This window comes from Ranitomeya imitator, chromosome 1, assembly GCF_032444005.1.
Source record: "Ranitomeya imitator isolate aRanImi1 chromosome 1, aRanImi1.pri, whole genome shotgun sequence".
Classification (NCBI taxonomy): domain Eukaryota; kingdom Metazoa; phylum Chordata; class Amphibia; order Anura; family Dendrobatidae; genus Ranitomeya; species Ranitomeya imitator.
The window spans coordinates 1,217,968,952-1,217,994,663 of NC_091282.1; the positions used below are offsets into that span (position 1 = coordinate 1,217,968,952).

The 25,712-nt window shown below is 45.7% G+C and overlaps 1 protein-coding gene across 2 annotated transcripts; it reads right to left on the bottom strand.

The window, feature by feature from the left end:
- Positions 1–820: 820 nt before the first annotated feature.
- On the bottom strand, positions 821–24,874 carry LOC138657329 (uncharacterized). 2 transcript variants are annotated; one of them, XM_069745063.1, is made up of 9 exons: positions 24,531–24,874; positions 21,082–21,393; positions 15,532–15,801; positions 15,184–15,273; positions 14,632–14,730; positions 13,959–14,057; positions 12,317–12,427; positions 3,328–3,444; positions 821–2,836 (listed from the first exon to the last, which is right to left on the bottom strand). In XM_069745063.1, the coding sequence occupies exons 1-9, from the start codon at positions 24,577–24,579 to the stop codon at positions 2,691–2,693; spliced, it is 1,293 nt and encodes a 430-aa protein (XP_069601164.1). In that variant the 5' UTR covers positions 24,580–24,874; the 3' UTR covers positions 821–2,690. The 2 variants fall into 2 exon arrangements, with proteins under 2 accessions (XP_069601164.1, XP_069601165.1); XM_069745064.1 differs by lacking the exon at positions 3,328–3,444.
- Positions 24,875–25,712: the final 838 nt, after the last annotated feature.

The following is a 25,712-nucleotide window of genomic DNA, read 5'->3' on the forward strand; positions in this document are numbered from 1 at the left end:
TTCTGTAAGTTTTCTCCTGTTTATTTTGATACTGTTTTGCATAAGTTGCATGTCTTTTTATTATCATATTTTTATACCTTTTCTTATTGTAAGCACTGACCCTTTTGTTATTAAAGTATAAAACTTTAACAAGTTGAACCTTGAATGTTCTAAAAGAATCCATAGCCTAAGGTGTGTGAGCCTTATGTGTGATAGACATATTTTTATTAGTATTGTTAGTTCCGGGACTCATCACCCGTGTATTCGATGAGTGGTGGCACCATGTAAGAGCGGGTGTTTGGCCTGGGTCGGTGTGTGATTTATGCTCCCATTACAGCATAGGACAGAGGTTGAATGCTGGACTGAGAGTGGGGAGATAGATTAACCCTTGCAGGCACAACCCCAAGTCACGTGTGAGAGCAGGCATGTGACGAATAGGTGACACCACGGAGAAGGGATCCGTGGCTAGACCTCCTGGTGAGATATGGAGACACAATTTCTACTAGTCCCAAGGAAGTACCTATTAACACCTAGGTGCGACTTGCCTTCAGGACAGATGTTACATTATCGCTAGTCACACAGTTAACCCTAGACATATGTCACTACACACATATAGATATATATATACACATATTTCACCACAGTTTCCATCTGTAAAAGTTCATTGTTCTATTTGATAAGGAAAGACAACGTCAATTGTAGACATGTAATAAATATCAGGGTCGGCTGCGACTTTCTCCAAGCTTTGATTTTTGGCCTCTATGTGGTTGAGTTTGATATCTCTGATATAAAGACAATATTAAATCTGTGTATTCAGCAATAGTCAACAAACAATGAATAATAGAGGAAATATCAAAATTTTACTAAAGAAGTAAAATGAACAAAAAATATCCGGATATCAGTTATACATGATATAGACATTATAATCACCTACAAGGCACGGCGAATCTTATACTCCAAATAATTACCCCCAAATTATAAGACAGACAGAAAACCAGAGACGTATGTACAGGGAAGACATATTATTGGCCCAATATAGAATGATATCTCATGGCCGTCGGTCTCCAATGCCCGGGACAGTCACAGACGCAATCACCCCTCTGTAACCTGGTGAAGAACACAGTGACAGTGGATACTGTTTTATTGCAATCCACTACTCCGTAACATTGTTCTTGCTCATCACATTGGCCCTCTGCGACAGACCGTGGCCCTCTGCGACAGACAATGGGCCCTCTGTGACAGACCATGGCCCTCTGCGACAGACGATGGGCCACTGCAACAGACCATAGACCTCTGCGACAGACCATGGCCCTCTCCGACAGACCATGGCCCTCTGCGACAGACCATGGCCCTCTGTGACAGACCATGGCCCTCTGCGACAGACAATGGGCCCTCTGTGACAGACCATGGCCCTCTGCGACAGACGATGGGCCACTGCAACAGACCATAGACCTCTGCGACAGACCATGGCCCTCTCCGACAGACCATGGCCCTCTGCGACAGACCATGGCCCTCTGTGACAGACCATGGCCCTCTGCGACAGATGATGGGCCACTGCAACAGACCATAGACCTCTGCGACAGACCATGGCCCTCTCCGACAGACCATAGCCCTCTGCGACCGACACTGGCCCTCTGCGACAGACAACGTTCAGGAGGGAACCCAGCCCCTAAATAACCTCTCCTGGGTAACAGACAGGTAGACGACATATAGATAGAATAAATAAAGTAACAAACGCTGATATCAGAGGATAATTGGCTGCATCCACGTCACCATGGAGCATCTAGAATCATACATTGCACAATGATGGCGAGAGTCCACCGTCACCCATCTACACATAGAAAACCAGTCGGATCGATGGATCGTGCACGCCTCAACAAAGAAATCACATCACCAGGAAGGAAGAGTGGTGGGATGATGGAAACCACAGGATGGAGACAACTTACTGATCTGCACATGATAGAAAAATGGAAACTACGTTTTTGCAACATCTGGATTTTCTTCAGTCTGGAGTCTGAGCCTCGTGCAGAAATCCCGGCACCTCCGGCCTTGGCTGCGATCACTGAGGTTATTAGTGATCGTATCAGGACGGTGCTGCAGCAGATTGTACGAATAATCAATATCTGCTGCCGGCAGCTCCTGTGTAATCACCGACCAATGATGTCCCTGATGGAGACAAGTCCGGAGACGCTACCGGCAGCTCCTGTGTAATCACCGACCAATGACGTCCCTGATGTGCCTGATGGAGACAAGTCCGGAGACCCTGCCAGCAGCTCCTGTGTGACCACCAACCAATGTGCCCGATGTGTTCAATGGAGATAAGATTGGAGATACTACTGCGACCTTCTGTGTAATCACCGACCAAAGATGTCCCCAAGATAGACAAGTCCAGAGACGCTGCGGTCACGGGAGCATGTTTAGGCCACGCAGGCGGCTCACAGTAGTACAAGCCACGTGTGGCCTAGTGATGTTGAAGAAATGTCTCAGACGACCATTACTGACCCCAGTGATGGCAGCCGAGGCCGGAGGTGCCGGGATTTCAGCACGAGGCTCAGACTCCGGACTGGAAAAGTCCAGCGGTTTTGATCATTTAGTTTCCATTCCCAGCAGTTGCAGATCAGTGACGTCTCTGCCCGGTGATTTCCATCATCCACCACTTTTCCTTTTTGGTGCAGTAATTTCGATGTTGAGGAGTGTAGAGGTTTCGTATTTCATGTTGGGGTCTCATCCGCTCCACTTTGGGTTTCTTTTTCAGTTCCTTCATTCTTTCTTTCGTCCCCATTGATGTCGACCGTTTCGTCTTCGTCTGGAGCGAGTACAAACGAGCCTTTGTGGGGGTCCGAAGCTCCTGGCCGGCCTGTAATAAGACACGGGACGGGGGATTCTTACACATTATATAATGCTTCTTATACGCAATTAACCCCGAGTGGCCGAACACCAGGCCCTGGTATCTCCATACACACATGTATATAATCTCGGCATATTTACACCCTTGTACAATGTATAGTAAGATAAAAGGGAGGTCAAAATTCTGACAAAATACAAAGGTGTGAGAGTGGCCACCTCTGAAGGAATGTGTGTGACATCACTGGTGATTACGTGTGATGTCATCAAGAGTCTCAGACCCTGCACACTCTACAAGTCACAGATAAAATACAATTTATGAAAGCCGCCAGTGATCTCCACAGGTACTGAATCTTGTTTACCCAGAGGCCACAGTGCAAACTAAACATTAATCTACCTATGTGTAATCTCAGCAATAGATGACATGTATTACACCCCAGCCCTTCACTGTAGATGAGACATTACACATCTATTCATCATGTGTGATCCTTCCATTGTACTCACACTTCACCCACAGGATCCTCAGGGGCAGGACCACAGCAAGTAGGATGACGAAGCCAATCACAAGCTGCAGGAGCGTCCACAGTATCTGCTGATTCCTCAAGCCACAGAGATCAGAGGCTACAAGAAACGCAAAGTACAATCAGAGACTCCACCACTGGCGATGTAATGTGGACACAATATACAATCAGAGACTCCACCACCGGGGATGTAATGTGGACACAATATACAATCAGAGACTCCACCACCGGGGATGTAATGTGGACACAATGTACAATTAGATACTCCACCACCAGGGATGTAATGTGGACACAATATACATTCAGAGACTCCACCACCAGGGATGTAATGTGGACACATTGTACAATCAGAGACTCCACCACCAGGGATGTAATGTGGACACAATGTACAATCAGAGACTCCACCACCAGGGATGTAATGTGGACACAATGTACAATCAGAGACTCCACCACCAGGGATGTAATGTGGACACAATATACAATCAGAGACTCCACCACCGGGGATGTAATGTGGACACAATGTACAATTAGATACTCCACCACCAGGGATGTAATGTGGACACAATGAACAATCAGAGACTCCACCACCAGGGATGTAATGTGGATACATTGTACAATCAGAGACTCCACCACCAGGGATGTAATGTGGACACAATGTACAATCAGAGACTCCACCACCAGGGATGTAATGTGGACACAATGTACAATCAGAGACTCCACCACCAAGGATGTAATGTGGACACAATGTACAATCAGAGACTCCACCGCCAGGGATGTAATGTGGACACAATGTACAATCAGAGACTCCACCACCGGGGATGTAATGTGGACACAATATACAATCAGAGACTCCACCACCGGGGATGTAATATGGACAAAATGTACAATCAGACTCCACCACCAGGGATGTAATGTGGACACAATGTACAATCAGAGACTCCACCACCAGGGATGTAATGTGGACAAAAGGTACAATCAGAGACTCCACCGCCAGGGATGTAATGTAGACAAATGTACAATCAGAGACTCCACCACCAGGGATGTAATGTGGACACAATATACAATCAGAGACTCCACCACCAGGGATGTAATGTGGACACAATGTACAATCAGAGACTCCACCCCCCGGGATGTAATGTGGACACAATGTACAATCAGAGACTCCACCACCAGGGATGTAATGTGGACAAAAGGTACAATCAGAGACTCCACCGCCAGGGATGTAATGTAGACAAATGTACAATCAGAGACTCCACCACCAGGGATGTAATGTGGACACAATATACAATCAGAGACTCCACCACCAGGGATGTAATGTGGACACAATGTACAATCAGAGACTCCACCCCCCGGGATGTAATGTGGACACAATGTACAATCAGAGACTCCACCACCAGGGATGTAATGTGGACACAAGGTACAATCAGAGACTCCACCACCAGGGATGTAATGTGGACACAATGTACAATCAGGGACTCCACCACCAGGGATGTAATGTGGACACAATATACAATCAGAGACTCCACCACCAGGGATGTAATGTGGACACAATGTACAATCAGAGACTCCACCCCCCGGGATGTAATGTGGACACAATGTACAATCAGAGACTCCACCACCAGGGATGTAATGTGGACACAAGGTACAATCAGAGACTCCACCACCAGGGATGTAATGTGGACACAAGGTACAATCAGATACTCCACCACCAGGGATGTAATGTGGACACAATGTACAATCAGAGACTCCACCACCGGGGATGTAAGGTGGACACAATATACAATAAGAGACTCCACCACCAGGGATGTAATGTGGACACAATGTACAATCAGAGACTCCACCGCCAGGGATGTAATGTGGACACAATATACAATCAGAGACTCCACCGCCGGGGATGTAATGTGGACACAATGTACAATCAGAGACTCCACCACCAGGGATGTAATGTGGACACAATGAACAATCAGAGACTCCACCACCGGGGATGTAATGTGGACACAATGTACAATCAGAGACTCCACCGCCAGGGATGTAATGTGGACACAATATACAATCAGAGACTCCACCACCAGGGATGTAATGTGGACACAATGTACAATCAGAGACTCCACCACCAGGGATGTAATGTGGACACAATGTACAATCAGAGACTCCACCACCAGGGATGTAATGTGGACACAATATACAATCAGAGACTCCACCACCAGGGATGTAATGTAGACACGATGTACAATCAGAGACTCCACCACCAGGGATGTAATGTGGACACAAGGTACAATCAGAGACTCCACCACCAGGGATGTAATGTGGACACAATATACATTCAGAGACTCCACCACCAGGGATGTAATGTAGACACGATGTACAATCAGAGACTCCACTACCAGGGATGTAATGTGGACACAAGGTACAATCAGAGACTCCACCACCAGGGATGTAATGTGGACACAATATACAATCAGAGACTCCACCACCGGGGATGTAATGTGGACACAATGTACAATTAGATACTCCACCACCAGGGATGTAATGTGGACACAATGAACAATCAGAGACTCCACCACCAGGGATGTAATGTGGATACATTGTACAATCAGAGACTCCACCACCAGGGATGTAATGTGGACACAATGTACAATCAGAGACTCCACCACCAGGGATGTAATGTGGACACAATGTACAATCAGAGACTCCACCACCAAGGATGTAATGTGGACACAATGTACAATCAGAGACTCCACCGCCAGGGATGTAATGTGGACACAATGTACAATCAGAGACTCCACCACCGGGGATGTAATGTGGACACAATATACAATCAGAGACTCCACCACCGGGGATGTAATATGGACAAAATGTACAATCAGACTCCACCACCAGGGATGTAATGTGGACACAATGTACAATCAGAGACTCCACCACCAGGGATGTAATGTGGACAAAAGGTACAATCAGAGACTCCACCGCCAGGGATGTAATGTAGACAAATGTACAATCAGAGACTCCACCACCAGGGATGTAATGTGGACACAATATACAATCAGAGACTCCACCACCAGGGATGTAATGTGGACACAATGTACAATCAGAGACTCCACCCCCCGGGATGTAATGTGGACACAATGTACAATCAGAGACTCCACCACCAGGGATGTAATGTGGACACAAGGTACAATCAGAGACTCCACCACCAGGGATGTAATGTGGACACAATGTACAATCAGGGACTCCACCACCAGGGATGTAATGTGGACACAATATACAATCAGAGACTCCACCACCAGGGATGTAATGTGGACACAATGTACAATCAGAGACTCCACCCCCCGGGATGTAATGTGGACACAATGTACAATCAGAGACTCCACCACCAGGGATGTAATGTGGACACAATGTACAATCAGAGACTCCACCACCGGGGATGTAAGGTGGACACAATATACAATAAGAGACTCCACCACCAGGGATGTAATGTGGACACAATGTACAATCAGAGACTCCACCGCCAGGGATGTAATGTGGACACAATATACAATCAGAGACTCCACCGCCGGGGATGTAATGTGGACACAATGTACAATCAGAGACTCCACCACCAGGGATGTAATGTGGACAAAAGGTACAATCAGAGACTCCACCGCCAGGGATGTAATGTAGACAAATGTACAATCAGAGACTCCACCACCAGGGATGTAATGTGGACACAATATACAATCAGAGACTCCACCACCAGGGACGTAATGTGGACACAATGTACAATCAGAGACTCCACCACCAGGGATGTAATGTGGACACAATGTACAATCAGAGACTCCACCACCAGGGATGTAATGTGGACACAAGGTACAATCAGAGACTCCACCACCAGGGATGTAATGTGGACACAATGTACAATCAGGGACTCCACCACCAGGGATGTAATGTGGACACAATATACAATCAGAGACTCCACCACCAGGGATGTAATGTGGACACAATGTACAATCAGAGACTCCACCCCCCGGGATGTAATGTGGACACAATGTACAATCAGAGACTCCACCACCAGGGATGTAATGTGGACACAATGTACAATCAGAGACTCCACCACCGGGGATGTAAGGTGGACACAATATACAATAAGAGACTCCACCACCAGGGATGTAATGTGGACACAATGTACAATCAGAGACTCCACCGCCAGGGATGTAATGTGGACACAATATACAATCAGAGACTCCACCGCCGGGGATGTAATGTGGACACAATGTACAATCAGAGACTCCACCACCAGGGATGTAATGTGGACACAATGTACAATCAGAGACTCCACCACCAAGGATGTAATGTGGACACAATGTACAATCAGAGACTCCACCACCGGGGATGTAATGTGGACACAATGTACAATCAGAGACTCCACCGCCAGGGATGTAATGTGGACACAATATACAATCAGAGACTCCACCACCAGGGATGTAATGTGGACACAATGTACAATCAGAGACTCCACCACCAGGGATGTAATGTGGACACAATGTACAATCAGAGACTCCACCACCAGGGATGTAATGTGGACACAATATACAATCAGAGACTCCACCACCAGGGATGTAATGTAGACACGATGTACAATCAGAGACTCCACCACCAGGGATGTAATGTGGACACAAGGTACAATCAGAGACTCCACCACCAGGGATGTAATGTGGACACAATATACATTCAGAGACTCCACCACCAGGGATGTAATGTAGACACGATGTACAATCAGAGACTCCACTACCAGGGATGTAATGTGGACACAAGGTACAATCAGAGACTCCACCACCAGGGATGTAATGTGGACACAATGTACAATCAGAGACTCCACCACCAGGGATGTAATGTGGACACAATGTACAATCAGAGACTCCACCACCAAGGATGTAATGTGGACACAATGTACAATCAGAGACTCCAAAACCAGGGATGTAATGTGGACACAATATACAATCAGAGACTCCACCACCAGGGATGTAATGTAGACACGATGTACAATCAGAGACTCCACCACCAGGGATGTAATGTAGACACGATGTACAATCAGAGACTCCACCACCAGGGATGTAATGTAGACACGATGTACAATCAGAGACTCCACCACCAGGGATGTAATGTGGACACAATGTACAATCAGAGACTCCACCACCAGGGATGTAATGTGGACACAATATACAATCAGAGACTCCACCACCAGGGATGTAATGTAGACACGATGTACAATCAGAGACTCCACCACCAGGGATGTAATGTAGACACGATGTACAATCAGAGACTCCACCACCAGGGATGTAATGTGGACACAATATACATTCAGAGACTCCACCACCAGGGATGTAATGTAGACACGATGTACAATCAGAGACTCCACCACCAGGGATGTAATGTGGACACAATGTACAATCAGAGACTCCACCGCCAGGGATGTAATGTAGACACAATGTACAATCAGAGACTCCACCACCAGGGATGTAATGTGGACACAATATGCAATCAGAGACTCCACCACCAGGGATGTAATGTAGACACGATGTACAATCAGAGACTCCACCACCAGGGATGTAATGTGGACACAATATACAATCAGAGACTCCACCACCAGGGATGTAATGTGGACACAATGTACAATCAGAGACTCCACCACCAGGGATGTAATGTGGACACAATATACATTCAGAGACTCCACCACCAGGGATGTAATGTGGACACAATGTACAATCAGAGACTCCACCACCAGGGATGTAATGTGGACACAACGTACAATCAGAGACTCCACCACCAGGGATGTAATGTGGACACAACGTACAATCAGAGACTCCACCACCAGGGATGTAATGTGGACACAATGTACAATCAGAGACTCCACCACCAGGGATGTAATGTGGACACAATGTACAATCAGAGACTCCACCCCCCGGGATGTAATGTGGACACAATGTACAATCAGAGACTCCACCACCAGGGATGTAATGTGGACACAATGTACAATCAGAGACTCCACCACCGGGGATGTAAGGTGGACACAATATACAATAAGAGACTCCACCACCAGGGATGTAATGTGGACACAATGTACAATCAGAGACTCCACCGCCAGGGATGTAATGTGGACACAATATACAATCAGAGACTCCACCGCCGGGGATGTAATGTGGACACAATGTACAATCAGAGACTCCACCACCAGGGATGTAATGTGGACACAATGTACAATCAGAGACTCCACCACCAAGGATGTAATGTGGACACAATGTACAATCAGAGACTCCACCACCGGGGATGTAATGTGGACACAATGTACAATCAGAGACTCCACCGCCAGGGATGTAATGTGGACACAATATACAATCAGAGACTCCACCACCAGGGATGTAATGTGGACACAATGTACAATCAGAGACTCCACCACCAGGGATGTAATGTGGACACAATGTACAATCAGAGACTCCACCACCAGGGATGTAATGTGGACACAATATACAATCAGAGACTCCACCACCAGGGATGTAATGTAGACACGATGTACAATCAGAGACTCCACCACCAGGGATGTAATGTGGACACAAGGTACAATCAGAGACTCCACCACCAGGGATGTAATGTGGACACAATATACATTCAGAGACTCCACCACCAGGGATGTAATGTAGACACGATGTACAATCAGAGACTCCACTACCAGGGATGTAATGTGGACACAAGGTACAATCAGAGACTCCACCACCAGGGATGTAATGTGGACACAATGTACAATCAGAGACTCCACCACCAGGGATGTAATGTGGACACAATGTACAATCAGAGACTCCACCACCAAGGATGTAATGTGGACACAATGTACAATCAGAGACTCCACCACCAGGGATGTAATGTGGACACAATGTACAATCAGAGACTTCACCACCAGGGATGTAATGTGGACACAATGTACAATCAGATACTCCACCTCCAGGGATGTAATGTAGACACGATGTACAATCAGAGACTCCACCACCAGGGATGTAATGTGGACACAATGTACAATCAGAGACTCCACCACCAGGGATGTAATGTGGACACAATATACAATCAGAGACTCCACCACCAGGGATGTAATGTAGACACGATGTACAATCAGAGACTCCACCACCAGGGATGTAATGTAGACACGATGTACAATCAGAGACTCCACCACCAGGGATGTAATGTGGACACAATATACATTCAGAGACTCCACCACCAGGGATGTAATGTAGACACGATGTACAATCAGAGACTCCACCACCAGGGATGTAATGTGGACACAATGTACAATCAGAGACTCCACCGCCAGGGATGTAATGTAGACACAATGTACAATCAGAGACTCCACCACCAGGGATGTAATGTGGACACAATATGCAATCAGAGACTCCACCACCAGGGATGTAATGTAGACACGATGTACAATCAGAGACTCCACCACCAGGGATGTAATGTGGACACAATATACAATCAGAGACTCCACCACCAGGGATGTAATGTGGACACAATGTACAATCAGAGACTCCACCACCAGGGATGTAATGTGGACACAATATACATTCAGAGACTCCACCACCAGGGATGTAATGTGGACACAATGTACAATCAGAGACTCCACCACCAGGGATGTAATGTGGACACAACGTACAATCAGAGACTCCACCACCAGGGATGTAATGTAGACACGATGTACAATCAGAGACTCCACCACCAGGGATGTAATGTAGACACGATGTACAATCAGAGACTCCACCACCAGGGATGTAATGTGGACACAATATACATTCAGAGACTCCACCACCAGGGATGTAATGTAGACACGATGTACAATCAGAGACTCCACCACCAGGGATGTAATGTGGACACAATGTACAATCAGAGACTCCACCGCCAGGGATGTAATGTAGACACAATGTACAATCAGAGACTCCACCACCAGGGATGTAATGTGGACACAATATGCAATCAGAGACTCCACCACCAGGGATGTAATGTAGACACGATGTACAATCAGAGACTCCACCACCAGGGATGTAATGTGGACACAATGTACAATCAGAGACTCCACCACCAGGGATGTAATGTGGACACAATATACAATCAGAGACTCCACCACCAGGGATGTAATGTAGACACGATGTACAATCAGAGACTCCACCACCAGGGATGTAATGTAGACACGATGTACAATCAGAGACTCCACCACCAGGGATGTAATGTGGACACAATATACATTCAGAGACTCCACCACCAGGGATGTAATGTAGACACGATGTACAATCAGAGACTCCACCACCAGGGATGTAATGTGGACACAATGTACAATCAGAGACTCCACCGCCAGGGATGTAATGTAGACACAATGTACAATCAGAGACTCCACCACCAGGGATGTAATGTGGACACAATATGCAATCAGAGACTCCACCACCAGGGATGTAATGTAGACACGATGTACAATCAGAGACTCCACCACCAGGGATGTAATGTGGACACAATATACAATCAGAGACTCCACCACCAGGGATGTAATGTGGACACAATGTACAATCAGAGACTCCACCACCAGGGATGTAATGTGGACACAATATACATTCAGAGACTCCACCACCAGGGATGTAATGTGGACACAATGTACAATCAGAGACTCCACCACCAGGGATGTAATGTGGACACAACGTACAATCAGAGACTCCACCACCAGGGATGTAATGTGGACACAACGTACAATCAGAGACTCCACCACCAGGGATGTAATGTGGACACAATGTACAATCAGAGACTCCACCACCAGGGATGTAATGTGGACACAATGTACAATCAGAGACTCCACCACCAGGGATGTAATGTGGACACAATGTACAATCAGAGACTCCACCACCAGGGATGTAATGTAGACGCAACGTACAATCAGACCCTGGTATCCCCTCAGTATACAGAGCACTCACCTGCCAAATACAAGCATATGTACTGTATATAAATTGCCGGTACCAGGAGCAAATCAGCTGCAAATAGTGCATCCTCCATAATCCTGATAATCATCGGGTGCAGGGGAAGACCTGTGATATACAGAGAGGGGGATTATAAAAGTGGAGACTGCCAGAATGTAATACAGAGGTGCAGTCTTGTACAATGGTTACACTAGTGTCTCCATTCTCCGCAGACTGGGAGCCCCGACCCCTCATCTACCTCCCATGTACGGAGCTGGATATTGTCCTGAACCTCTGCAGTGACAGTGTGTACAGGAGTCACCGTCATAGATATAATTACAAAATCTATAAAGCCATCTGATACGTATCATTGTGAATTTTGAGGCAGGGCACGTACTCTTATAATCTCTATATGACCCTTATGAAGAGGGGACCACCCTGTTGTGAACAGGTAATTATAGTGGATTATCTGATGGATCGCAGACCAGGCATATGTGACAGAGGAGTTTGGCGAGATGACAGATTTATGGCTGGGGAGATAACCAATACCTGTGGAACTGGCTTTGATCAGAAAGGCAAGTAGACTGCTTTTGGTTAGGGTACAGTATGAGTATTGAGGTTTTTATGAACGGCATAGATATGATAGATATGAGAGGCATATTACTGGCTTCATGACAAAGTGGCGAAAGTTATACATTGTCTTACATCACTGGGTGGTTGCAGCAGCACCTCCAAATAAATGGATGACAATATCCATGCCATATTTCTGTTCTATAGAAAGATAAAATCATGATAGGAAATATGACATTAATATCTCCTGCCTGGGACCTCCAGGGGCGAAGATATCCTGTCCTGAAAGTTGTGGATCACAATATTCTAAACACCAGCCCTGTTATGAGTCACCGGAGGGGACGTATGTGGATGTGATTTGTGTTAATAAAAACAAATACCGAACTGCAATCATTGTCAGTCCTGGAAGACTCCATGCGCTGTGGCTCTGTACTGTTCCCCCAAAAACGAATGCTTCCTTCCTTTACAATCTGCGCCATTTCCGCGACACACAGGTTTAGTACTTTTTTTAGTCATTCCTTTTTATCTCATGTGATTGTATACACCCTATTGCTTTGTCCATTTTGTAACATCTTTGTATATTTTTATAAACACTGCCTACTTTTTGGATTCAATATATAAAATGTAATAGTTCTGTTCCTCTTGCTCTGTGGACAGCACCCATGACAACAGCTGGGAGTCATCCTGTATGAAAGACTCTGTCTCCCTTAGGGAGTCACCAAGCAACAAGTAAAGTCATTAGTTAGTAAGGAGTACTACTAGTGAGTTTTAAGGTTCCCTGGTCCAGGTACGGCTGTGTCCTGAACCTGTATCCTTGGTCCCAGTGTGGACAGTCCTTTGTCTGACGTCACCTGGTCCCGATGTGGGCAATCCTGTATCTGAAGTTCCCTGGTCTTGGTGTGACCAGTCCTGCATGCGGCCATTGCCTGAACCTCATTCCCTGGTCCCAGAGCGGTCAGTGCCTGAACCTCGTCCCCTGGTCCCAGAGCTACCAGTGCCTGAACCTCGTCCCCTGGTCCCAGAGCGGTCAGTGCCTAAACCTTGTCCCCCAGAATAATTCAGACAGAACAATCCATATACGTATACTCACCACAAAGCATCAATAACCATAAAGCTCGAACCATCAGAATGACAATGATGACGATGATCCCCCCTATCACAATCGTCTGATTGCTGGAATTAAATAACACTGCAAAAAATACGTAGGGTCACATAAAGATCTTTGTGCGACAACCCCAGAGCCAATGTCACCCCAGTTATGTCTGCTAACTACATAATGGAGACAAAGAGGATAAAGTTCACTCCTCTTATCTAAATCACTCACACCCACCTTAGATAAGCCACACCCCTCTATAGATTAGCAACATCCCCTTTAGATAAGCCTCACCCTCTTTAGATAAGCCTCACCCTCTTTAGATTAGCCACATCCCCCTTTAGATAAGCCCCACCCCTTTAGATAAGCCTCACCCTCTTTAGATTAGCCACATCCCCCTTTAGATAAGCTCCACCCTCTTTAGATTAGCCACTCCCCCTTTCGATAAGCCTCACCCTCTTTAGATAAACCACGCCCTCTTTAGATAAGCCACACCCCTCTTTAGATAAGCCACACCCCTCTTTACATAAGCCACACCCCTCTTTACATAAGCTGCACTCATTTTTGATAAGCCCTGCCCCTTGGGAGCAGATCTATCCAATGTCCTAGTGTCAGCAGACATGTGGCATGTCAGGGGTTAATGTTCAGCCTTCGGAAGGAAATTACCTACCGTGTAAGAAGACAATGGACAATGCGCTGAACTCCATACTGGTTCCCAGTATACACGTAGCAGAAAAGAGAAGTTTTGATAGAGAAGTGTCTTTTTGGCCTACGACATAAGATGACGGGTCAGTGACATAACGGCTCATGCTCTGGTCAGCCTGGGGCTATACTGGTAGATATACAGTATATATATATATATATATATATATATATACACCTCACTGCCAGCAGGATCACCTCAGTTACATGCTGCTTCTGCCCCCTCGGGACTACAGAAGGCAGAGACAGGGTCACCTCTTAGTGCAGCCCCCATATAGGATCATCCGCCCTCCACAGGGTCCCACAATACACTACCAATGCCCCCATCTCCTGTCTAGCCTCACTGTGTGCGGCCAAATACTGCCACCGGGCCCTAATCCTGTCCTAGTAATACCTTACCAGGAGGTCCCGGAGTAGACCCATTGTCACACCAATCACAGTCACTTCCTACACAGGGGCCCAATATCTGCAATATGAAGGGTCGCTTCTCAGTCTTCTGGCTCATTGTGCTGCTACTTACTAATGGTAACCAGGAGACAGAGATGGTGACAGATGTAGATGACCCCTCCGATACAGCCAATGCAGAAGAACAGGTACCCTCCACTGATTCCTGAGGAGACAAGTCATGGATGATCATCTATGTAAGGGGAAGCCAGGCGTTATACACACGACGACATATCATAAGGGCGATACAATGTAGAGGACATCATTTGGAAGATCGGGAGCCAACAACTCAAGGCAATGACATAAGAAGTCTCCAAGACTGGACCATGTCCTGGAGACCCTGGTCTATCATTGCTATTGATGGCTTCAGATCTGATCATCATGAGGACAGAAGGCAATAAAACAATATGATTAGGGACATTACTCTCGGGAATGAGCTCCATCTCCTGGGAGTCCTTCTGGCTAACAAGGTTCTTTGCTCTACATTTGTAGATGCCCCAATGTTGGGGGTCCGTCCCATCAATGACCAGGAGATGGTCATTCTCGATCTTAGACGTGTTCTCCTGTATCTCGTATGCATTTCTTAGGAAGGTGACATTAGAGGAGTCGCTTGTCCCCGCATCGCACAGAAGAGAAACACGACAGGTCACATTGTCCGTATCTGCTATTCTCAAGTCCGGATTCTCCACGGGATCTAAGGAGAGAATATGAGAAGAAATGATGTCAGTCACAGGAGTAGACGAGAGATAAAAGGTGTATAGTGCAGAAACAGGAGCATGCAGGAGACACAGGAGACAGAGGAGCATACAGGAGACAGAGGAGCATACAGGAGACAGAGGAGCATACAGGAGACACAGGAGCATACAGGAGACACAGGAGCATACAGGAGACACAGGAGCATGCAGGAGACACAGGGGCATACAGGAGACAGAGAGCCATACAGGAGACAGAGGAGCATACAGGAGATAGAGGAGCATACAGGAGACAGAGGAGCATACAGGAGACACAGGAGCATACAGGAGACACAGGAGCATACAGGAGACACAGGAGCATGCAGGAGACACAGGGGCATACAGGAGACAGAGAGGCATACAGGAGACAGAGGAGCATACAGGAGATAGAGGAGCATACAGGAGACAGAGGAGCATACAGGAGACACAGGAGCATACAGGAGACAGAGGAGCATACAGGAGACACAGGAGCATACAGGAGACACAGGGGCATACAGGAGACACAGGGGCATACAGGAGACAGAGGAGCATACAGGAGACAGAGAGGCATACAGGAGACAGAGGAGCATACAGGAGACAGAGGAGCATACAGGAGACAGAGGAGCATACAGGAGACAGAGAGGCATACAGGAGACAGAGGAGCATACAGGAGACAGAGAGGCATACAGGAGACCCAGGAGCATACAGGAGACAGAGGAGCATACAGGAGACACAGGAGCATACAGGAGACACAGGGGCATGCAGGAGACACAGGGGCATACAGGAGACAGAGGAGCATACAGGAGACAGAGAGGCATACAGGAGACAGAGGAGCATACAGGAGACAGAGGAGCATACAGGAGACAGAGGAGCATACAGGAGACAGAGGAGCATACAGGAGACAGAGAGGCATACAGGAGACAGAGGAGCATACAGGAGACAGAGGAGCATACAGGAGACAGAGAGGCATACAGGAGACAGAGGAGCATACAGGAGACAGAGGAGCATACAGGAGACAGAGAGGCATACAGGAGACAGAGGAGCATACAGGAGACAGAGAGGCATACAGGAGACAGAGGAGCATACAGGAGACAGAGAGGCATACAGGAGACAGAGGAGCATACAGGAGACAGAGGAGCACACAGGAGACAGAGGAGCACACAGGAGACACAGGAGCATACAGGAGACAGAGGAGCATACAGGAGACACAGGGGCATACAGGAGACAGAGGAGCATACAGGAGACAGAGGAGCATACAGGAGACAGAGGAGCATACATGAGACAGAGGAGCATACAGGAGACAGAGGAGCATACAGGAGACACAGGGGCATACAGGAGACAGAGGAGCATACAGGAGACAGAGGAGCATACAGGAGACAGAGGAGCATACAGGAGACAGGAGCATACAGGAGACAGAGGAGCATACATGAGACAGAGGAGCATACAGGAGACAGAGGAGCATAAAGGAGACAGAGGAGCATACAGGAGACAGAGGCTGCCTGTGCAAGCTGAAGATATGGATGAACTATTTATGTATCAAATGGCCAAGTTCTCCAAAAAATATGACCTAGTGGTCATGAAAGATTTCAACTATCCAGACATTTGTTGGGAATCTCTCTCAGGCAAATCTAACAGGTTAAGCAAATTCTTATCCTCTCTTGCGGACCACTTTATCTTCCAAAAGGTAGGAGAGAAAACAAGGGGATCTGCTACCTTGGATCTAATCCTTATAAACAGGGAGGAAATAGTTGAGGAGTGGCTGGGACGAAGCTATTTTAGAATTTTGGATACCTAGAGGAGGAAGACCTGTGAAGACTCAGACTTTAAGGTTAGATTTCAGAAAGGCAGATTTTAAGGGACTCAGAAAGAGAATCGGAGGGATCCAATGGCTGGATATCCTTAAGGACAAAAATGTCAAGGAAGGTTGGGAAATCTTGAAAAATGAGATTCTCAAAGCACATTCGTTAACAATTCCTAAAAGAGGGAAGAATACGAAGCATTTAAGGAAACCAGGATGGGTGAACACAGAACTTAAACACATGCTAAAAAGCAAGAAAGAAATGTTCATCAAATGGAAAGAGGGAGGCATATCTAAAGAAGAATATAATGCTGTCTGCAGAACCTGCAGGGCACGCATCAGACTAGCTAAAGCTGACAATGAATTAAGGCTTGCAAGAGACGTCAAAAGCAATAAAAAAGGATTTTGGGGATATGTCAAAAGTAAAAGAAAAGTCAAAGATGCTATGGGATTTTTACAGAATGAAAATGATGAAATGGTAAGAAAGCATGTTAAGAAGGTAACATCAACTGATCTTCACTGTCCTATTAAAGGAATAGAAGAATCCAAGATATCTATAAACAGAAAGATAGTGAGGAAACACTTAGCTAACATAAATGAATTCAAATCTCCAGGTCCAGATGAATTACACCCCAGAGTACTGAAGGAGATAGCAGAATAAATTTTGGAACCACTCTCCTTAATCTTTGAAAATTCTTGGAGAACAGGAGAAGTCCCAGAAGGCTGGAGAAGAGCAAATGCTGTTCCTATTTTAAAAAAGGGCAAGAAGGTGGACCCAGGGAACTATAGGCCGGTGAGTCTGACGTCTATACCAGGAAAGATCTTTGAACAAATTGTTAAACAACATGTATGCAAGTACCTGGATAACAATGAAGTGATTAACCAGAGTCAGCATGGGTTTGTAACTAATAATTCATGTCAGACTAACAATTTCCTTCTATGACAGAATCACTGACTGGGTGGATCAGGGAAATGCTGTAGATATAGTATATCTTGACTTCAGCAAAGCATTTGACAAAGTATCTCACACCATCCTTATTGAAAAAATGACTGGATAAGTATGGAATGGACAAGGCAAATGTTAGGTGGATTCATAATTGGCTTACTGATCAGACCCAAAGATAGGTCGTAAATGGCTGCACATCCAGTTGGAAGAATGTCTCAAGTGGGGTACCAGAGGGCTCTGTCCTGTGTCCTGAATTGTTCAACATCTTTATCAATGATTTAGATGAAGGAATTGAGGGTACACTGATTACATTTGCTGATGACACAAAGCTAGGAGGGATAGCTAACACTAGAGAAGAGAGAGAAAGACGATTAAAAAATATATAAATAAACTGGAGCAGTGGGCAGCAACTAACAGAATGGTTTTTAACATAAGCATATACAGAAAGGGAGGAATAGGGCTAAACAACAGCACATGTGAAGAAGACAGGTATACTAATAGATCACAGACTGAACATGAGTCAACAGTGTGAGGGATGTATTAACAGAAGCATACAGTCTAGCTCACGTGAAGTCATTATTGCCTTCTCTCCTCTTTGGTCAGACCTCATCTGGAATACTGTGTCCAGTTCTGTGCACATTTTATAAAAGACAAACTGGAGCAAGTTCCGAGAAGAGCGACCAGAATGGTAATCGGTCTGCAGGAGGTAACGACAAGAGTAGGAAAATGAAAGTCCATTCAGATACAAGGCCAGGTGACTGGAAGGTCAAAACCTGGATTCTCCAAACATCTTCATGGAGCCATGTGACTGGTGGGTCCAAATCCTGGCTTTCCCAAACGTTTCCATGGGTTCAGTGATGGTCAATGGAGCAGATCTGTATTCTTTGAGCTGGGGCCGTGGTCCCCTAAGCTGACATCCTGTAGAATGTCAAATCTGTTACCTTCATGATGGAGCCATGATCTTGCTGCTATTCTGTAGCATGCTCCCGGCTGTAGTTTTGTAAAGAATCTCTGGTTCTTTGGATCTCTGGATGTCTTGGATGTCCTGGATGACCTGTTACAGAGGCATATCCCACTTATATAGTTCACAATTGGTGTCCTTCTAGCCATGATCCACAGGTCAAGGGGAAGGGGTGATGAGGTTAACTATTATTAATAGTTTATCCTTCAATGTATGCTAGCCAGCAAACTGAATGGCCTGGTATAATGTGTAATCAACGTATTAGCAAACATCATTGCTCAGTGACCCTGCCTCTCTGTTTTGCAAAGATAACCATACAATAAACTATAGGAGCTGATATAAGAGATAAATAATAACCATTCATCAATTTACAAATATCATTTCAACCTACAAGAAGAGGCAACATAAAAGATAACAGTCTATGCCTCCTGCATTACTGAAAATAGACACCTGGATAATTAAGATAAAATGTGTCGTCACAGATGATATGGTGCTATAGGATGAGTACACTATGGCACGAGTACTGTACTCTGAGATGGACACTGTGCTACGGGATGAACTCTGTGTTATGGGATCGGTATTGTGCTATAGGATGGGTTCTATACTATGAGATGTATACTGTACTATTGGGTGGGTACTGTGTTATTATTATATAATAATCTTTATTTATATAGTGCTAACATATTCCACAGCGCTTTACAGTTTGCACACATTATGGGATGGGTATTGTGTTATGGGATGGATGCTTTTTATTAAATGGGTACCGTTTTATGGAATGAGCTCTATGTTATGGGATGAGTATTGTGCTATACGATGGGCACTGTACTATTAGATGGGTTCTGTGCTAAGTGATGTGTACTGTGTTATAGGTTGAGCACTGTGTGGTCGGGTGGGTGATGTGTTATGGGATGGATGGAGTGTTATAGGACGGATACAGTGCTATTGAGTGGGTACTATGTGATGGGTATTTTGTTATGGAATGAGTACTGTGTGATGGGATGGTTAATGTGTTAGGGGATGGGTGATGTGTTCTGGGATGGGTGATGTGTTCTGGGGTGGGTGATGTGTTCTGGGATGGATGGTTTGTTGTAGGATGGATACAGAGCTTCTGGGTGGGTACTGTGTGATGGGTGATGTGTTATGGGATGGGTACTGTGTGGTGGGATGGGTGTTTTGTTATGGGATGGGATGGGTACTGTGTAATGCCCACATCTGCTTGTCTTGGAGTAAATCACACCATGTTTGTTCTCCATATCTGGATGTGGGTGAAACAGTCTTTGTCCAGTGCCCCCATACGTGTAGATCCTGGCATCACCATTATCACAATGGATCCCACCAGGCAATGGTTCATATCATGAGAAGGCTCACGATTAGAGACCTGGGACCTTCCCTGATGATGTCAGATGATAGTAAACTTTGAAGGGCTGGGCACGGCTTCTGGAGATCCCAACATTTCTGAATGGAGCTCATCTGACTTTCTTGTCTCCTGCCCCACAATCATGTAATAACCCTACAGGACTGGCCTCCTCACCAGTTCCCTCATCACTGGGACCACTCACCAATCACAGTCAGGATCATGAGGAGCAGTGTTCGCTGATTCAGCTTCTGCTCGTAGATACCGTTGTCTTTCTCAGTCAGGTTTGTGAGCAGGAATGACTTGTTTTCTGGGAAGACTTGCCCTCGGATTTCATAGACCTTATGTACTTGGGGTTCTCCATGGTCCATCATCAACCAGCTGGGATTGCCACCTAATTTTCTCAGCTCGTAGATCATATTTCCTTTGAATTCAACTTCGCTCTTCAGTCCTAGAAGGAGGACAGAAGAGCCGGTGGCTCCAAGAATCCTGAGTGTCTCAATCTCAACATCTCCCACTGGAAAACACAGAAACAACATTACAAGAGGACACAAAAGTAAGGCCCAGCCATCAGCAATGACCATTCAGGAGACACTGGAAGACATAGGTCCTCGGAGAAGTAGTCCTGTGACATCTGCATCAGTGCCTGCCCGTCCTGTCTGTTTTTTTGCCGGGCAGAGCAACATTCATATTTTGTGTGGCACTGGGACTACTAGGTCTGTACAAACTGGTATCACTGGAGTTATCGTCTGTCAGTGTTTGCTCCCTGCCGTGTCAACTGGGTGGGCTTCATTCTATTTAAAGGGAACATGACAGCTGATACAGGTCCCGTTTAAGCTCCTGATTCTAACCTCGGCTCATTGACTGACTATTCTGCCGTGTGATTTTGTGCCTCCTAGTTCTGACCATTCTTTCTGCCAGACTGCACCACCAGCCAGCAATTGCTATAAGGACTCAACCCAGGACCCCTGTGTAGGTCCCTGTCCCTGTCAGAGTTTACAGGGTGAAAGTCACAGCTCTCCTGGGACCTGATAGCCGAACAGTCAGCACAAAGCATGTCAACGGTTGCCATTTTTAGAGCTGCCAGGCAAACAACTTGTAGTTCCCTTTTAACAGGACCATGCTCAGAAGAGGCGAGTACAGAACAAGAGGGCGGTCAGCAAGAACAAGACTTGGAGAAATCTGTAGACCATTCTGGAGAAACATGGATCAAAGTCAAAGCTAAAGCAAAGCTAAAGAAGTAATCACAAGAACTTGTCTCAGCTAAAAAAAAGGCACAAGTGTCCTAAAATCCAACAACTGGTCTCAGGAGGTCATCAGGAGCCCCCTCTGAGAAGTTCCTTAGGACAAAGCTTGTCAACTCCGGTCCTCAATAGCCTTCATATTGCTCAGGTGATGGGACTAACGAGGCATCAGACATTGCTCCAGGTCTCACAAGTTCTCTCTATAACGTGTGGTAATTTCTGAAGCCTTGGTAACTCTATAATGTGTAATATCAAGAAAAGCCTGAAATCATCATCTGTTGAGGGAATTTGAGGACTGGAGCTGAGACTCATCGCCTTATACGCCAATTCTAGAAGAATCCTTCTGTGACACCAGAGGGCGCTCTCCCATGTAGAATAGTTGTATTGTTTAGTGGCAGCTGTGTGATATGAAGAGCGCCCCCTACTGTTATTATGTAACTCTGCGGCTGCAGTGGAGGGAAAGTGAAAGTTTATCAGAACTTTTTACATATGAAACCATAAACGCCAACTCTGTCGAAATACATAGATACAAGTTACGGAGGATTAGATCAGCCAGATCCGATGTCCCGGCTGCTTCTCCTGCCTGTGGATAAATTAGATTAGTGAGTCGCTGGTATGCATCCTCGTTACCAAAGAGGCACTAATTAAAAAATGAAAAATAAAATTAAAGAATTAAAAATTATAATTTTCCTGAGAAATTTGATTTGTGGAGAAATAATTGTCTGCAAATTTAATGCCCCCTCCTCTGGATTGTCTGCAGACCCCAGAGCGTAATCAATGGAATATGTAAAAATCTGATCCTTCTACCCACGGCTCACATCTCCAGACCTTCGCCCCTCACCGGCCCGGTCCTGATCACTGATGATGGCACTGAAATTCCCGGGCTTCTCCCACGAGGGGCGGAGGGCAGAGAGGTGAGCGGTGAGAATCTTCCTGGTGATAAAAGTGGCAGTGAGCGGCTGCCATTATACTGAAATTACAGAACATCGGCATTTGTGCACGTATTAATAAGATTCGAGGATTTGAGTGTAATTCAGTTCCCCTCTAGTTTATTCGTCATCTCTAGCGCCAACCAAGGCAGGGGGACAAGTGCACCTAAGGCTGATGGGACGGCGCCAATTCAAACCCCACACGGCACAAATGTAAATGCAACATGGTCCCTTCTGCCATCAATCTGCCAATGGGAATATCTGGGAGATGTACTGTTCTCCCTCCCTGTAGATCTCACATTTTATGAGGGACCACAGGTTCTCTATGGGGTTCAGATCAGGTGAACACGGGGCCATGTCATTATTTGTTCTTCTTTGAGACCTTTACTGGCCAGCCACGCTGTGGAGTAGTTGGAGACATGTGATGGAGCATTGTCCTGCAGGAAAATCATGTTTTTCTTGAACGATACCGACTTCTTCCTGTACCACTGCTTGAAGAAGTCTTCCAGAAACTGGCAGTAGGTCTGGGAGTTGAGCTTCACTCCATCCTCAACCCGAGAAGGTCCCACAAGTTCATCTTTAATGATACCGGCCCATACCAGTCCCCACCTCCACCTTGCTGGGTCTCAGTCGGAGTGGAGCTCTCTGCCCTTTACTGATCCAGCCTCTGGTCCATCCATCCGGCCCATCAAGAGTCACTCTCATTTCATCAGTCCATAAAACCTGTGAAAAGTCAGTCTTCAGATATTTCTTAGCCCAGTCTTGACGTTTTATCTTATGTTTCTTGATGACAGGTGGTCGTTTTTCAGCCTTCCTTACCTTGGCCGTGTCCCTGAGTATCGCACACCTTGTGCTTTTTGTTACTCCAGTAACGTTGCAGCTCTGAAATATGGCAACTGGTGGCAAATGGCATCTTGGCAGCTTCACGCTTGATTTTCCTCAATTCATGGGCAGTTATTTTGCGCCTTTTTTGCCCAACACGCTTCTTGTGACCCTGTTGGCTATTTGCCATGAAACGCTTGATTGTTCGGTGATCACGATTCAAAAGTTTCAACACTGCTGCTCCCTCTGCAAGACATCTCACAATGTTGGACTTTACAGAGCCGTCACATTTCTCTTCTGACCCATTTTGCCAAAGGAAAGGAAGTTGCCTAATAATTAAGCGCACCTTCTATAGGGTTCTGATGTCATTAGACAACACCCCTCCTCATTACAGAGATGAAATCACCTGATTTACTGAATTGGTAGTTGGCTCTCAAGAATGAACAGCTTGGAGTAGGACAACATGTATAAAAAGTATCATGGGATCAAAATACAACTTGCCTAATAATTCTGCACACAGTGTATAGCAACCCCATGTACACAGAGCCAAGTCCTGCAGCCGCCCTGCAGCCAGGCAGTCCCCTGTATAGCAGCTCCCTGTTAAGGGCACAATGCCTGCAGTAATTTATGAAATATTGAAGTTATTGTTAATTACTCACCGATGCCGATAATGAGAGGAAAGACGAGGAGCGATGCGAGTGCAGCCATGTCTGGGAGGTTTCTGAAGGAGTCTCTGACCCTCAGCTTCTTCAGTCCTTCTGATGATGTCACGGGAATTTCTGGGGGTTTTCCATTCTAGAAAGTTAAGACTTTACTCCCCCGGCAACCACATGATGTAAGGAGGTGACCACTGCTGATGGCTTCTTCTTGTAGAGTGCGCCTGGTGTCAGGCAGCTGCAGGCACAGCCGATCTAAAAATGTAATGGCACCTAAATTCTGCAAAAGGGATTTACACCAGCAGAACTTACACTATGGGATTCTAAGAAATATCAGTTAGATGAGGAAGTAGTATCTCCTGAGGTCGACATTCCGGAGATAGGAGTGGCCAGAGAAAATGTCGGGTCTGTCCAACATAGGGACCCAAGTCTAACAGAGGCGCTTAACCCCTTAGTGACCGAGCCAAGTTTGAACTTAGTGACCAAGCTAAATTTTACAATTCTGACACTTTATTACAGCTCTGGAGCTTCAGCAGATCCCAGTGATTCTGATTGTTTTCTCGTGACACATTGTACTTCACGATGGTGGTAACATTTATTCGACGTGACTTGTGTTTATTTGTGAAAAAAAAACAATTCGGAAATTTGAAGAAATTTTTTAAAATGTTACAATTTGTGCATTTTTATGCCCTTAAACCAGACAATTATGTCACACAGAATAGTTAATAACTAACATTTCCCACATGTGAACTTTACATTAGCACAATTTTGGAATCGTAATATTTTTTGTTAGGACGTTATAAGGGTTAAACGTTGACCAGCAATTTTTCATTTTTCCAACAACATTTAGGAAACCATTTTTTAGGTACCACCTCACATTTGAAGTGACTTTGGGGGGTCTATATGACCAAAAGTGACAACATTCTAAAAACTGCACCCCTCAAGGTGCTCAAAACCACATTCAAGAAGTTTATTAACCCTTCAGGTGCTTCCAGGAACTGAAAAATTGTTGAAGAAAAAAAATCAAGAACATTTAACTTTTTTCACAAAAAATTTGCTTTACACCTAATTTTTTTTATTTTCACAAGGGTATCAGGAGAAAATAGACCCCAAAATTTGTTTTGCAATTTCCACTGAGCACACAGATACTGCATATGTGGGGGAAAACTACTGTTTTTACGCATA